This window comes from Hermetia illucens, chromosome 2 (assembly GCF_905115235.1).
Source record: "Hermetia illucens chromosome 2, iHerIll2.2.curated.20191125, whole genome shotgun sequence".
Classification (NCBI taxonomy): Eukaryota; Metazoa; Arthropoda; class Insecta; order Diptera; family Stratiomyidae; genus Hermetia; species Hermetia illucens.
Genome location: NC_051850.1, coordinates 160,050,851 through 160,068,134, shown reverse-complemented (window position 1 = coordinate 160,068,134; position 17,284 = coordinate 160,050,851). Strand labels below are relative to the sequence as shown.

The 17,284-nt window shown below is 43.3% G+C and overlaps 1 protein-coding gene across 10 annotated transcripts in view; it reads right to left on the bottom strand.

The window, feature by feature from the left end:
• Positions 1–17,284, bottom strand: part of LOC119649162 (supervillin) — an 838,258-nt gene that overhangs the window by 276,303 nt on the left and 544,671 nt on the right. For all 10 annotated transcript variants that reach the window (XM_038051179.1, XM_038051177.1, XM_038051182.1 and 7 more), the window contains one exon: positions 14,718–15,351. In XM_038051179.1, coding sequence (XP_037907107.1) covers positions 14,718–15,351 — 634 coding nt within the window. The remainder of the gene's footprint in view (positions 1–14,717; positions 15,352–17,284) is intronic.

Below are 17,284 nucleotides of genomic sequence, written 5' to 3'. Positions count from 1 at the left end.
AGAACGAAGATCTCCATACTCGACTATGGAGAGTCTTCAGAAGCAAGGTGGAGGGAAAGGGTAAACTCCTCACGATCGGGGTAGATGACCGATCCCTAGAGGCAATTAAACGTCGGAGTTGTCATATCAACTACCGATTTGGCAACATACCCGTGCATGTGCACAAGGAAAAGCCAAGGAAAGAGACCTCGGAGGAGGCATCGGGTGGAAAACTTACCGAGGTCCCTGAAGAAGTCGCGGAAGCCATAGAGGCGGAAAGAACGGGATCAACCAGGGAAATAGACCTGCTGCCCAGTGAAGAGCAGAAGCTGGACGACCTAGACCTAGGACTGCTAGGGCTCGGGGTGGACAGCGACGCGCAGGAAAGCGCCATGTCGGAGGAGGAGGGTGACACTCCGACAGTGGAGAAGAGCTCCAAACAATAACGGAGCCAATGGCCAGCACTAGGATAGCCCAGATAAACCTCCACCATGCGAGAGCTGCATCTGCAGTGATTGCAAGGGCAAATTCCAAGGAGAACATTGGAATAGTGCTGGCTCAGGAGCCCTGGGTGTACCGGGGGCAGATTCGCGGTCTGCAAGGAGGAGACATGCAGGTAATTTGGGACTCGTCTTGTGAAAAACCAAGAGCTTGCATAATTCTCAAACGTAATCTAAAATACATATGTCTTTCAGAGTTCTTAACCGGGGACCTTGTGGCTATCCAAGTCTCATTGGAAGCCGGGAGGAGCACTCGAAAGGTAGTGGTAGCATCGGGATACTTCCCAGGAGACGAGAGCCGGGCTCCACCGGAACAAGTCGCAAAGCTGACGGAGTATTGCGAGGAGAGGGCGTTACCACTTCTTCTCGGCTGCGATGCCAACGCCCACCACGTAGTGTGGGGAAGCAGTGACACTAATCGTAGAGGTGAGTACCTTCTCGAATTTATTCTTAGTAATAAGTTAGAAATATACAACGTAGGGAACACTCCAACATTTGTGACCAGCACCAGACAAGAGGTACTAGATATAACTCTAGGAAATACCCTAATGAACGGAATGGTCAGGAATTGGAGGGTGTCGGATGAACCCTCAATGTCTGATCACAGGATAATCAGATTCGACATTGAGGGTAACTCCGAAATAAAAAGAATAATAAGGAATCCCAAGAGAACGGATTGGGAATCCTACACAATGCACCTGAGCAACAACATTGCCCACCTTCAAGGGAGCGGTGACATCAGGAGCGAATTAGAATTAGAAACGGTGGTGGAAGACTTCAACACAATCGTCATTGACGCATATGAGGCCAGCTGTCCGGCCAAGACAGTCAAGTCATCAAGGGATGTACCATGGTGGAACAGAAACTTAGCCAGAATGAGAACGGAGGTACGAAAACTCTTTAACCGGGCAAAACGAACCGGGGACTGGCGGAGGTATAAAAATGCACTGACTGCGTATAGCAACGCCATCAGAGAAGCGAAACGGAACAGCTTTAGGGAATTCTGTGAAGGGATTGAACAGATCACAAAAGCAACTAGGCTGTACAAGGCTGTAGCCAAAGACGGGAGAATATCCTCTGTCTGCTTGAAAAAGGAAGATGGGACATTCACCGAGAATGAGGAGGACAGGGTACACCTGCTTCTCAGGACTCATTTCCCGGGGTCCTACCCCTCGGCGGCAGGCGACAATAATCTGCCTGACACCCCAACAACGAATAAAAGGGGAAGGAAAGAGAGCTGGAAACTAGCAAAAGAGGTATGCTCAGAAGCTAGGCTAAGATGGGCAGTGGGAACCTTTCAACCAATGAAATCTCCCGGAGCAGATGGCATTTTCCCTGCACTTATCCAGAGAGGCCTAGGAATTATCCTAGAGTCTCTTCTGAGGGTGGTAAGGGGGAGCATAGCACTGGGTTACATACCAAGGGCATGGAGACGGGCAAAAGTGGTCTTTATTCCGAAGGCGGGTAAAAAGGATCCTTTTCACCCTAAATCTTTCAGACCAATCTGCCTAACATCGTTCGTACTCAAAACGGTGGAGAAGGTCATAGACAACTATATTAGAACTAACGTTCTAAAGCGTAATCCCTTACATCACTGTCAACACGCTTACCGGGCAGGAAGGTCAACTGAAACTGCTCTGTATCAGCTGACAGAGGTACTACGGGACGCCATTGAAACAAAAGAAATTGCACTGTGCGCGTTTTTGGATATCGAAGGAGCATTCGACAACACATCGCACACAGAGATACAGGATGCCCTGAGCCGCAAAGGAGTGGGAAACACCCTGGCACTCTGGATGGGCAAAATGCTAGAAAGCAGACAAATAGAGGTACAAACAGGTACAAATTCTATTATCATGAACACCACTCAAGGCTGTCCACAGGGCGGAGTACTATCGCCGCTGATGTGGAGTATGGTAGTGGATGAACTCCTGGACGTGTTAACTAATACTGGAATACAAGTCCAGGGCTACGCGGACGATATTGTTCTAATCTGTAGGGGCAAATATGAAGATACCCTATGTGATAGAATCCAAACTGGATTAAGGGTTACTAGTGCCTGGTGCAGGAAGGTGGGACTGCGGATCAACCCAACCAAAACCACCATAGTACCATTCACTAGGAGGCGTAAGCTGGATCACCTGAAAGCCATAACATTACATGATATGGAGGTGAAACGAGAAACAGAGGTCAAATACTTGGGAATCACGCTAGACCAAAAATTACTCTGGAAGACACATGTCGGAAACACTTGTCGGAAAGCCACGAGGGCTCTGATGACTTGCAGATCCATAGCAGGAAAAAAATGGGGTTGTAGCCCGAAGATACTACTTTGGATATATACTGCAATAGTAAGACCAATGATTACCTATGGAGCGGTAATCTGGGCAGAAAGAACCCAACTCAGCACACAAGCCAGGGAATTACATAAGCTCCAAAGGCTGGCTTGCGTGTGTATCAGTGGGGCAATGAGGACATGCCCAACGGCATCCCTGGAGGTCCTTCTGGGATTAACCCCTCTCCATCTGCACATACAGATGCAGGCAAGGAGATCAATATTCAGGATGGCCGGTAGCATGAGTGAGGCGGGGAGCTGCCTAAATCGAAGGAAGATTGATATCCTTTCTAGGCGGTATCCCGAATTACTGATACCGAGGGACAACATGACAACGAGGTTTCACTTCGATAAGAAGTTTGAAACACGTTGGAGTAACAAGACAAACTGGGAAAGCGTGGCTGCGACATACGGCTTAAACCAGCAACTGATTACTTGGTACACTGACGGATCCCTCACAGCAGAGGGAGCGGGTGCCGGTGTCATTGGTCCAAGGAAAATGTACTTTGAGCCAATGGGCAGGTACACTAGCATATTCCAGGCGGAAATTTACGCCATAAACAAATGTGCCTCCTTTAATCTGCAAAGGAACTACAGGGGGCAGAACATAGCTATTCTCACCGATAGCCAAGCAGCGATCAAGGCACTTAGGTCCAACCAGGTGAACTCTAAACTGGTATGGGAATGCCTTGAGAGACTGAATACACTCGGCTCGTCCAACAAGGTCTGGATACTTTGGGTTCCAGGCCATGCTGGGCTGGAAGGCAATGAGGCAGCGGATGAACTAGCCAAGAAGGGAGCAGGGAGGCCTTTATACGGGCCAGAACCCTTCTGTGGAATCGGAAACGGTTTCATGGCTATGAATCTAAGAAACGAAGAAAAACGGTTGAGGGAACTATATTGGGCGGGCCTACCAGGGATGGAGCAGTCCAGGATGCTTATTGGGGGATACGAACCCATGCGCACAAAGGATTGCTTAAACCTCACCAAAAAGAACCTCCGAATCATAGTGGGAATTCTCACTGGTCATTGTCGGCTGAACTACCACCTAGGGAAGCTAGGGATATCTACGGACACTGCCTGCAGGTTCTGTGAGGAGGAGGACGAAACCTCTATGCACGTCCTGGGACAGTGTCCGGCACTTGTGCAAAGTAGGTCGATACATCTGGGAGAACACTTAATACCAGATGCAAAGCTGAAACTTCTGGAAGTGGGGAACATACTAAAGTTCCTAACGGTTACTGGCCTGCTTGAGATACTATGATCAACAGGTACACTATAACCAGTAAAAGGGGCACAATAGTTCTTCAAGGACGCGGTGCGACTTTCCCTTAACAAAATAATAATAATAGTCATCCCTTATACTACTGCCAATTTTGTACTTCTAGCATAAACTTTTATGAAGTGCTACCACCAAACAACTTCAGTAACCCTTAAAAAACCAATTCATAAACAAAAGCGTAACGAGGCCTGCCCTAATAATTAGTTGGTTCATGTTGTTTAAAGGCCGATTCCTAAAGGCCTGCATCCCTGGTTAGCTAAGCCTGTCAGTTACACATGAACGGCTCACAATCCATCCAGCCACCTGTTGGATTGAAAGCAAGCTGGACGACACCATTTGTCCAACTCTGGCCGTAAAAGGTGTTGAGACGCAAATCAGAGATAATTTTATCTTCGAGCATTTATAACAAGAAAGCCGCAAGCTGGACGCTTCAGGTGCGAACATATCAGTGGATACTTGTTCCATTAATACCTACCACGTAATATATCCATATATTATAATATATGAGAATATCGCACCCTTGAATTTGAATTGAATTGCTCAGAAGCGACAAATTTTATTTATTATAACTTTGTTAATAATAGTGCGATTTGCACCAAACTCGGTAGGATCATTTCGTAATTCTAGGATGAACTTAAGGGGGTTTCGCAATCAATTATTTAAAATTATAGTAATTTCCTATTATTAGCTTTATTTGAGCAGATATTGGTATGGAGGGTATTTCGGAGTCTAGGCACCATATAGAGGCAGCTTCCTGATTTTTTTCATATTTTTCGGTTGGGTAGTTTCCGAGAATGGATCCATGAAAGAAATGATCACTTTCAATCCCCTGCACTCCCAGCCTTTCCAACAAATGTCAAAACTAACACCGACTTCGAAAAGTACTAACTGATACCTTTCATTTGATGTCCAACCGTGAATAAAAATGTACACCCTCCTTTTGCATGGATTGGGACCCCCGTCAAATTCGACGTAGAATGATGTAACTCACTGTATGCGTGAGCGTTCACAGTTCCCATCTTTCCACCAAATTTGGTGTCAATCGCTATAATCGTTTCCGAAAAAAATGCGTGTGGCAGACAGACGGACAGATAGCCAAACGGACGGACGGACAGACAGTTAGACGAACAGACAGACAGGTAGTAAACCAATTTTAATAAGGTTTTGTTCTACATAAAACCTTAAAAAATGTTTACCAGTGATGAAGATCTCCTGAACCACCTGTGTGCGACGACCGTCGATATAGCGCAACAACGAACACATGATTTATAATAGCTTATCTCCTTTGCGACCAACCGAATGACTGATTCGATCACCGGCCACCTGAACAGTTGAAAATGACAGGTCAGCTGCATCTCACTCTTTCGTTTGTGAAGAAGTTTTTCAATATTTCTGTTCACAGTGATGGGCTGAACTAACATGAAATTCGGTAGAATTGTAGGAACTATGTAATCTCAAGTTAGCATGAATTACGCTGAGTTTAAAGAATGTTCCTAAAAGCGTGGAAGGGGGTAAAAGAAACATTCTCTATTTAATACAGTTAGAAAAGCAATATACAAACTTCACTAATCTTTCCAATTTTGCAATCATGTTTATCCATTTTTTGATTCAAGTCAGGCCCGTCAAAAGGAGGGAAGAGAAAGGAGGATTCTTCCAGGCCCGGAGTTGTGTCGGGAAAGTGGGCTAGAGAACCTCTTTTTCTTCTTCTCCAGCCTTTGTTCCGTTCAGAAACGGGACCGCTCATCCTAATCGGCTGCGTAATTTTATTGATCTGGATGCAGTCACAAGGTTTTCAAATCACCACCCAGCGTATCAAGCCACCGATATTTCGGCCGATCTTTTGTCTTTTCCCATCATGGGGAAGAGGTATGTATAATTCCCAACATGCACTTAAAGATGAAGAAAAGACACCCCTACCTTCCCGATTTCAAGAGATGTCTTATTCTGACTTAGTTCCTTACAATTTATGCAAGTTTATGTTGGTGAGTGTTGGCGCACTTTCTGTAGAAGCTTATGCTGGACAAATGGTCCACAAAGGTATAAACACGTCGTTGAAAGTTCCAACTGATCAATTCCATGCTATCTTTTTGCGAATGAATCATTGAAACCACCTCTGATGTTGATAAATGCGCCTAAGGCTTTTTCAGATATCGTCTTCTCAATTTTTGCCGTGAGCTCATGGAGTGCTGTCTCCGTAGATTTACCTTTCTGGTAGGTGTGTTGCCTATAGTGAAATGGGTACTTAGGAATGCATCCATCCCTTATGAAATGATCTACTAGTCTTTCCAGTCCTTTTAGTAGAGAGGACGTTAGACTCATCGGTCGATAGCTTTTCGCGTGCGTGTACGTGCATTTCCCTGGTTTGGAACTAAATATCATCTTCAGATTACGCGAGTTAATTAGGTGCGTGTGATCGGCATGCACGGTATATATTCTGAATATGTAGACCCAAGATATCCATTCCCTCTATCACTAACGCAGGAATGATGCCATCCGGACCTAGAAACTTGTATCTTGGAACAAATTAAATGGTTTTGCTTGTTCCAGTGATATTGCTTTGCGTGCCAAATTCCAGTTTTTCGGTAGAGCGCTGTATGCACCAATCGGAAATGTACTTCAAGTAAATGGTTTGCCATTCTTTTATCATTTTCTGTATACCTCCCGCTCTGGAAACGTAGATAACCGAACATCGATTCGCTCCAGCTTTGAAGTTGCCTCAAAAGAATTAGCCTCTTCGCAAAAGCGAATCTTATCTATCTTAATGAGTCGGGCCGACGTTTCCATGAATTTTCCATGGTGGAGCCCAATAACACGAAATCTAATCTTCTAACCATGAAACTTGACAGCCGAAACTATACCAGAATCCGCAAATGACTGTTGTTTCAGGAACGTGCAATTGAGACACAATCTCATCATTGATTTAAAATATAGTTTTCAGCGCTGTTCGAGATGTATGGAGCTTGATTGCGCTAAGGGTGTGCAGCGCATTTAGGACGGCGTCGACGGAGGCAGTGTGTGTTATCGCAGGAATGATCCCTATAGATCTTCTAGCGAGCGAGGCACACTGGCTCTACGAAAAACGGAAGGCAAATCCAGCCGAGGTGAATGCGGATTTCCGAAAAGCCATCAGGAGAGAGTTATGTGGCAAGTGGCAACAACGATGGGATAACTCCGACAAGGGCAGGTGGACCCATACATTGATCCCGTGTATCGAGAAATGAGTCAACCGAAAGCACGGAGAATTGAATTACCACCTGACACAGTTCCTTACGGGACACGGTGACTATAGGAAGTACTTGCATCGTTTCGAGTTGGACGAGTCTCCCAACTGTCCTGAATGCGGTGCTACACTCGAGGACCCGGAGCACGTTATGTTCCATTGTCCCAGATTTCTGCAGCAGAAAAGGAGGTTGAACAGCATCTTAGGGGCGGACATCGAGCCCTCCAACCTTGTGGAAGAGATGTTGAAGTCGGAAGAAAACTGGATGGTGGTAAATGAGGCAGTAGCCGTGGTGCAGACAAAACTCCTGGAGTTGGATCGAGCTCGAAAGGCGGCGCTACGGAGACGTGACATGGACGAGCTGGTATAGCGAACCAGAGCTCCCCTCCGCGAAGTAATACTTCCCGCGGGGAGGGGCGCAAGAGTGGGGGTGAATCCCACACACTGCTGCAACCTGGCGCAGCAGCGTCTTTCTAAGATTTCCACCTCCATCCATAAAAAAAAAAGATGTATAGAGCTTGGGAATACCTATGCAAAGAAACTTGTATGACATTCGTCCCGGACCTCGCCATGCGGAGACTTTAGCCTAACACTGCCCATTACAAGAACTAGACGCATGTACCAAGTTAGACAACCTCGCGGGCTCTCCGAACCGAACTTTAAATTCTACCTTGTTGTGATTAGTTGGTGATCTATTAATACTAGAATGCAAGATTTTATGATGGTATGTAGGTAGGTATAAGTGGCCACTCTGAGGAGTCCAATAAGAACTGTGATGCGCCGCTTGATTGCCACAAACTCATTGCACCATGACTGCTCTGATAAATTCAAGGGGAGCAGAGTACGGCCAACATAGCTCTCCCACCCTGCCACTAGAAATCTTCTCCAGGTCCACAAAAAATGGTTCATTTAGTGTCCGTGGCCTAGCCCTAGCTAAAGCTGGACCGCCGCAAACGAAGTGGCTGAGGGGTTATTCGTCCTCTCCATAGCCTCGGTCATGCGAATTGCAGGATATGCCGAGTTTTCCCGCATGGTCCCCTATAAGCCAGCACGTCCTGCAGACCGACGCAATCTTCCATGCATTTGCACACGTCTGGCACAAGAGCTCTTGCGATCGGGTTTTGTTATAAGTAGACCTTCTGAAGTCAATGGGTGCTAAGTACTGTAAGTAGATTTCGCTTCTGACAGTTACTAGCGGAACGCATATTGTGTCCACCGAGAGAATACCTGGGTAACAAGTAAACCCGTCCATTCCTCTCTATGTTTCTTTCACCGGGAACCCAGAGTAGGGTGACTTTAACTGTGGCGCCCAAACTGTTTAGCGCGTCCCTCCCCTCTGCTTCACGAACCTGGAGGATGTCGCTACTAGTACAAAACCTTCATGGCCGTTTGGCTGTTGATGAGAATGGCTATGTTATGCTTGGGTCATGACCCAACTAACGGCAGGATTCTAGTATCACCAGCACCTGCGCTTGGAATATACTGGCGAATCCTGGAAAACCGTACGACTTGACTACGGCGTGTGTATCCGAGAAAACCTTCGCACAGACCATCTCCGATCCATCAATGGAGAATACAATGCCATAACCCTGTTACACGTCACCGGTCCTTCACTCTGCCCTGGTTTGAAAGTCCACAGTGAGGTTGCTCGTAAAACTTAGTTTGCGTGTGCTGTAGTCAATTGGGAACGCCCAAAGCTCCTGAAGTACTTCGTTTAGGATGTTACTGTGATCATAAATCTTCGCTGCCCAACATCTGGACTAGTCACGATAGCTTCTTTAGCGAGTAACCAGCGATATTAGAGTGCCCCGGCACCCACATCAGGAATGATTCGTTCAGTCGGCCAAGTTTCTGCAGCACCTGATGACAACTCCACACCAACTGGCTTGATATGTTGTTGCAATTTAGTGCTGATAATGCCACCCGACTGTCGGAACAGATTCGAATGGTGGGACGCCTCCATTTTTGTCGCAGACATTCTTCTGCTGCTAATGAAATATCATATATCTCCGCCTGGAATATGGTCGTCATTTTTCTGAGGGGTCGGGTCAGTCTTATAATCGGATTCTCCGAGAACACCCCTGCGCCCAATCCTCCCTCCATAACTGACCTATCGGTGGAGATTATTAAGTCTGCAATCTGAAAAGACTCATGACCATTTGTCGACCATTCTTCTCTTTCGGTGATTACGACAGACGAATCTGGAAAACATATGATCGGTCGGCATCACGGCTACCGGATGTTTTTCATGGAATTTCCAGATAGACCCATGATTGGGTGATTGGCCGCCTTTCCACGCCCCAATGGTATCGAGCCTATATGTATCGTTGGCTGCTTTCCGTTTCACCTCCAAGTCAATGGGGGGTAAATTTAGGATAGCTTAAAGTGAGGAAGTCGACGTAGTACTCATTGCCCCGGTGATACTTAGGCAACCTCTAAATCTGCGTTAGCAGCTTCCTGCTGTTAGCAATGTTCAGTCTTGGCCACCAGACGATGCATGCATACATCAAAATGGGTTTTATTATGGATGTATCATATATATCCAGTGTATTCGTTTTGGTGAAAGTCCCCACCTATCGCCTTCCTACAGCCCCAGAGCAATCTGCAGGATTTCTGAATATGGTGCTGGCACGTTAGCTTTGAGTCGAGATGTACTCCTAAATACTTGACTCTTTGTACCAGCTGAATTTACGCCCGATAGGATATGGTGGGTAGCGTGTAGCTATCCCACCTAAAGTTCCTAGTGAACATAACTGGTCCAGCACTCCTAGCGTTCACAGTGAGTCCGTTGCCGAGACATCAACTGTGGATTACATGCAGAGTTGCATTCAAGCGTTCACATACTGTGTCCGCAAACTTGCCCGTGATTGTTACGGCTAGATCGTCCGTAAATGTTTATGCGATTAGGAGCCATAACAGAGGAGAGAGAACCCCTCTCTGTGGGCAGCGCCTAAAACATCCTACCTCAATAGACTTCTGGCCAACCACTCCCCACTCTAGTATGTGAAGGATCCAACTGATTGAAAGCCAATCGATATCATGTTGTCTTGTAGCATCACAAATTGCCGCGAATGAGGCATAAAGGCACCTTCGATGTCCATGAATGCGGCTAGGGCGTATTCTTTATCGGATATCGTCTTTTTATTTTCAATGAGCTCATGAAGTGGTTTCTCCGTGGATTTGCTTTTCTGGTAGGCATATTGTCTGCAGTGAAGTCGTCACTTAGGAATGTATGCATCCCTTATTGAACGATCTATTAGTTTTTTTCAGCCCTTATTGTAGAAAAGACCTTTTCGGGTTTCCATTGTTTGGAAATAAATTTCACCTTCATATCACGCCAGTTAATTAGGATATAAGCGTGTGCTATGAATGCACGATATATATTCCGAATATGTGGACCCACGGTATCCATCCCTTCTACTACTAGTGCAGCAATGATACCATCCGGACCTGCAGACTTATATCTATGGAACGAGTTAAATGTATATTTTACTCGCTTCAGTAATACTACTCTGCATGCCAGATTCCAGTCTCTCGGTCGAGCGCTGTATGCACCTGTCGGCCCAGAGATGAAGTTTTGGATTCTGTCTGGAAAGTGCACTTCAAGTAAATGGTTTGCCATTTTTTTCATCGTTTTCTGTGTATCTTCCATTTTCTAAACGTAGATAACTGAGCTAGAAGCTGCTTTCTTTAACAAGGATTCGCTTCAGCTTTGGGTTGCCTCAACAGAATTAGCCTCCACGGAAAAGCATCTCCATTATGGTCGTTTAGCCGACCTTATTGTCTACTTTACGGCTTTTTAGCCTCTTTGTAAAGATTGCAGGCAGTGGCTGAATCAAACTTTATAGCTCCGTTGAGGAGTGCCCTTGTCGTTATCTACTATTTTGCTAAATCCGAGTTCCATCATAATGTTTTCCCCTTCTTTGGCATCTTGGATGGACAGCTCTCCCAGAAAGCTTCTCCCATGCTCGTTGTGATCACCTGGGTTGTTTTCTCAATTCTAGCAATGAATTTGATTTGTCTCACAGGGATCGAGACTCGGACACTCAGTTCTATTTTATACGTCTTCTGCGAATACCGAAATGACGTGGTGCCCATTACGAAATCAATGCGCCTGTTATCCGAGAATGTGATGTCGTTTCATACTCTCCACTTTCCGACAAGAGCTACAATGTCAGCGGATGCCACCGTGATGTCAATGACAATCTCGCCTAATCAGGTTAAAGAAAGTGGGGTTATTACCCAAATTCAGGATCTGCATACTCTAATAATCTCGATCCTCTTGCTTTTATGTTGGAACTTCCCCAGCTTATGTGGTGGGCGTTGACATCACATGCTGCTATTACCTTATGCCTTTATTTTTGGCATATTGGATAGGTCTGATGAATGCCCACTGAGACCTTCTTCTGCCTCATAGGGGAAATATGCAGAGCACCATAAAACCTATTTATCTCCCTGTTGACATCGTCATCACATAGGTCGTTAACCAAATTAGTCTGGAGGTGTTTTGAGCGGCGTCGATCACTTCCGTTGGCATACAACAGGTCAGCATGTCGGAAGTATGTGAGGTATTGCACCTTAAGAATAGGGACAAGTCTCCATGTCTCCATGTAGTAAGGAACGCAAATAAGGCACCACAAACATATCGGAAAAATCTTCTTCAACGAGGAATTTTTACGTTCTCCGGCTTTTGGAGACGTAGATTTACGACGACGCCATAGATTTGTAAAAACCTGAAATTGACGCAAGCGGGTCGCCGAAATTTTCGTTCCCTACTTTAGTTTTCACACTGGTGTCGATTTTAACCTTTACCAAGCCAGTCAAATTCAGTCATTGATTTTTTTCCGAGAGGATTTATTTGAGACCCCACTTAATGTATTAGACCCGACCTTGAACTGAGTAAACTAAAATTTAGCTGAAAGCAAGGATGACAAAACACTTATAGATCAGGTGAACACTAAACAAGTAATTTGTATCTTTTAGCCCATCACCTTTTGATATATATCATAATTTTGACAATACGAAGACCAAAAAAGTTCCAAGAATTAGCACTTGGTTAGTCTGACTTTGACAATGACGGACGGGTAGAAATTAAGCATTAGAAGATACCAAAACCACACAATTAAAAGTAGTTAATCTAAAAGCATAGATATAAATGAAACGCCAGGACATTTTTTTGTTTTTTTTTTGCATTATAAAAAATTAAGTACGTTTTCGTTTTTATTTCTTTCTTTTTTTTTGTGGAAATAAATAATTTATTTTGTTAACATTTTACTTCGACCAGCAACAAAACAACGTATCAATCGTATCTTTACTTTGTTAGTACTTACTCATGCGGATAAAATTATGCAATTACGATGCGTCTTTTTTGATAATCTTTTATATTTATAGTTTTTTGATAGTTACAATTTATGAATGAGAAGTAATTGTCTTTTTCTGGTTGATATAAGTTTTAAAATTATGTTTAGCAATTTACTTTGTTTTTAGTATGAAATTTGGATTTTTGTGCAGTTTTTTCTCGAGTTAGTTTCAATAAAATTTGAAAATGCATTGAATAATGGAATCAACAACCATTCGTGAAGTGCAGGTCGGAGGTAATTGAGTAAATTTTAGTAATATAAATTCGATATATATTTTATTACGAAACTTTGATTGTACTTTTTTTTTAAGTTCACAAAAAAATTTTGCTTTTTTTGTTGTGTAAAATTGAAATAAAAGACAATTTCGTTAGTTGCTGTATAGATGAGTACAGGAAAATGGGTAAAAACATTCAGTTCAAAAGAATGTGGTTCAAAAAATGATCAAAGCCAATTTATTTTATTCACAAAAATTTATTGAGATTTTTTTACAATGTGAATGAAAGATAACAGTTAATAATAGATAAAAAGCATGAAAACAAGGAAAAATGATAGACAAAACTCGATGAGAAAATTGTGTTCAAACCAGACACATGTTTTTTGTTTTTCTTTCTTTTTGTGTTTTCACAAATTCAACATTTAATTTTCGAATAATTATATTTATTTAATTACAATTTTTTTGGCCTAGATTAGAATATTTGCAATTTTGTTTTTATTATTATTTTTTTTTTATATTTAATGAGTATAAATGGAGAAAGGCAATGAGAATTTAAAACGTTAGACGAGAAATAAAGCAGTGGAGAAAGGCTTCTAGTGGTCCCCCTAATAAATGCATCTAATGCCGAGAATATGATATGATTAGGCTAAAATGATAGAATGGCAACAGGATAATGTGGGTTGGAAAAGGCAATGCAAAGACTTTTTAAACGTTTACCTTCCATCTTTGATACTTTTAATTCTAATTGAAAAGCAAAAACGGCTCTTCATGCGTGTATCTGCAGAAGTAATGATAAATTCAGTTGCGGTTTCGCCAAACACAGATTTTTTTTCATTATTCACAGAAACATTTAGAGAAAACAAAATTGCAAATATATAAATTTAGAGGAGAGAGATAAAACGAAATTTTGGATTCAATTTTAAAAGCTTAACAAAGAGTGAAAATACGTTAATATACAATACAATCACAAAGGTCCTCGCTAGGTTAGTCTCTGTCAGAGGGGAGAAGACTAAGTAGCAACAGAATTTACAGGATAATTTGTTAATTAACGCTTAAATTAGTTCCTTACATTATATCAAACAAATTCTCAACACTATCGGGAGCTGCTATAATTAGGGCTCTCTATTCCTCACATTCATTCCGGCATGTATTTTTGACTAAACATTCATTTATAAGTGGCTTCTCATAAGACAGTCCTTAATTAATTGAAAAACTTTAAGAATCGAACGTTATCAGCTATAGTTGTAGTTTGCTAGGGTGTACGTGATGTGAAGGGCTAAGTGTGGTTTTATAAAAAGCTTCGATTAAAAGGCGAATTCGTTTCTCTCATCTTACTTCCATTTTGTTTAGTAATAACTATTCTAAGTCGCTTGATAAATTGTTATGATACTTTGTTTAGTCAATAGCTGAGAGAGAAGTCAGATTAATTCTTAACCAACAGTGACAGTGGCAAACAGCAGTCTTCAAGGAATGACTTCGTAAAATGCTTTTAGTTTGTTTCTTAGGTTATTCAATTTTCCAATAATTTAATCCCATTATAATTTGTTCCTAGTAACCATGAACGTGATGAGTAACAATAGGTATGTGATCAAGGCAGCAGACAATTTTCGACTCTACTCGTTTTAGCCCCTCAAATTTTCATTCTCCTCCTGGAAACTATCACTTTAAACTAATTGATAAATTTGGAATAATTTCTTTTGCAACGGCCTCCAATTTAATGACCCCTGGTATTTCCTCAAATATAGGCAATATCCTTCAGAAATCACTGGACGCTCATCTTACACCCTAACCTCTTCTTATCTCCTAAAGTATCTTCAATTCACTCACCCTTCGTTAAGTTTTCGTCGTCTCGCGATCGCACTATTCTTGATGATTGACGTAATTTCACGACCCCCGGAACTTTCACCTTCGGAAGTTGATGTTGCACTCTGAGGAGCATAACCAGCGCTTTTCAATTCAGCTGCGGTAGGACCTTTTTCTAAACTGGCTAAATTTCGGACTAGATTGATTGTATCGTCATGATGTGATTCCACTGAAGGCAATCCACCACTTGTTGGTGCAGTCTTTTGACTCTGTTGTGTTTTCGAGGCTCGGTTCATGTTCTCCTTAGAAACACTTCTCAAGATTTTGGCAAGATTCTTTTCAGGATCCACTCCATCGTCATCGTCGGATTCTGATGAGCTCGGCTCATCGGCCGGAGTGACAGGCCTTGGTGGTGCAATTTCTGATGGTCCGCGAGGTATTGGTTGATCAGATGTGGCGGATTTTCTCAGATTTGAGACGGTGGCATGAGTGGATTTTTTGAGACGATTTTTCAATTCAGAGCTTAAATCAGTCGGGAACATTCCAACACAGCCGGATTTTGATTTAAGGATTCCTTTGCGAGGCTCTAGACCACCGCCAGGCGGTGAAAGAAGTGGCAGATGGAGTGGTTTGGTTACTGTTGAAGATTGGGTGGATTCTGAAAAATAAAGAAATGTAAAATAAGTTTCATTTGCTATCGTATTACTAGCTTCTATAAAATTGAATATTTTTCATTCAGGAAATATGTGAGTTTATAGCAGAAAGATCTTGATACAAACCGGAAACTGAGTCCCTCAAAAATGAAAAGTTACGAGGTTCCTCCTCTCTGTCAAAAATGTAACGGAAATTAGAAGCTCCGCCGCATTGGTTTGTGCTAGTGGAGGCGATGCTTATCTAACACCTCTGCCACAATTGAGCGGTACGGCCCCCAAGTTGTACAGCGCAACTTTCCGCGATATGGACGCAACCACACCTACCATGAAATCGCACAGGGGCCGCGCCTCATAGAAGACTATCCCGGTTCCCATGATGCTAGATAACCTCCGGTGTGGTATTATAACCAGAGCCGCTTCAGACACTCAGCAACGATTTGACTGGAATCAGTTTAGTGCGGAGAACCCCAACCTCAGCCTTTCTACAATTCATATGCCCCTCTGCATGCAACCTAAAAGTCATCACAGGACAACACTATCACAAAAGACACGGAACTGGTGAATATCCACCACGACCACTATGAGCAACCGCTCTTCATATTGCAAATAAAGCAGCGTTGATGAACTCCTTCCGTCCCGGGAAGGTAGGACGCATGTATGCATTAGCGCATAGAAGCAAAAATATTGTCCACTACATGATTGCGTCTGTAAGTCTAGATTGTGCCTGTAACACAGGTAATGCAACCAATCCTCTGAATCTACAAAATGAAACGCTGATTATAGGAAAGGTTTCGTGAGAAAAAAAACTCATTCAAGCTTCTCTGCCTCATCAAGAGGTAGCACATCTCGAGCCCAAAGTCCAGCTGTCTCTGGCAGACACATATTTCACGTGCTCATATGTGACCGAAACTTGCCTACTTTCATTCCATCTAATCTGAAACTTAGACGTAACACTCTCATCTCACTAAACTATAACAGTTCGCAGCGAAAATGCGCTCTCCTGATCCTGTAAGTGGTGTCCGACTGCATTCAGTTCAAGAGGAGGAACATCCAAGAGTACAATATGCAGGTCGAAATCGTGCGACATACAAGAAGACACGCTTAAAATGCCACACGGTGACAGGTGAAAGCAGTTCCCTGCCCTGCATCATCATGGCAAATTCATACAATAGAGGGGAACCGTAGGTCGAACGCGCAACGAAGAGTCCCATATACATGGATCCAACAAGTCTCCTGCTTAGACTACAATCACACCTTATTAAACGCCTCAACGTGTCCACCAAATTCAGTAAAGGCATCCTGAGCTTGGTCAGGTGAGGGCAAGAGTACATGTATTCCCCATATCACTTTCCTCCGGTATATTAAGCACGCATTGTCCAACTTGGGCAGTGTCGGAGAATCTTTGAGCAACATCGCAATGTTTTTTTCCATTGACACGCGACACTGACTTTAAGAGACTACGCATTAATGACGCACATGTACTCAGTACCCTGTTCTTCAAACTCAATCTGGGTGTTCCCCTCAACAAGAATAAGACACCTCTTCCGCGTAAGCAACGTATTCAACCATTGAATTAACCTCACTCAAGAGTTCATGCATTATCAGGTTCCTTGTAAATGGACATGTGATAGATCCTTGTGGGTAGCTGCGCCGCACATTCACATACACACGCTTATGGTCGCCATAGAAATAGGCCATCTAAAGGGCTAATTCCTGGCACCCAAACTCAAAAAATGTTGACAACACAGACGGGATACACAGCCCCATGCTATGCACCTCCGCTTCCAATTGAAAACTCTCCAGAAAAAAACATCGTCCATCTGACACTAAAGAAAACTCGTCTCTTCAATATATTATAATGTTCGAAACGTCTGATATCCGCAACGAAAAAGAGCGAAGTACTGGAGGAGCACCTCACTACACTCCTCCATTTCCAAC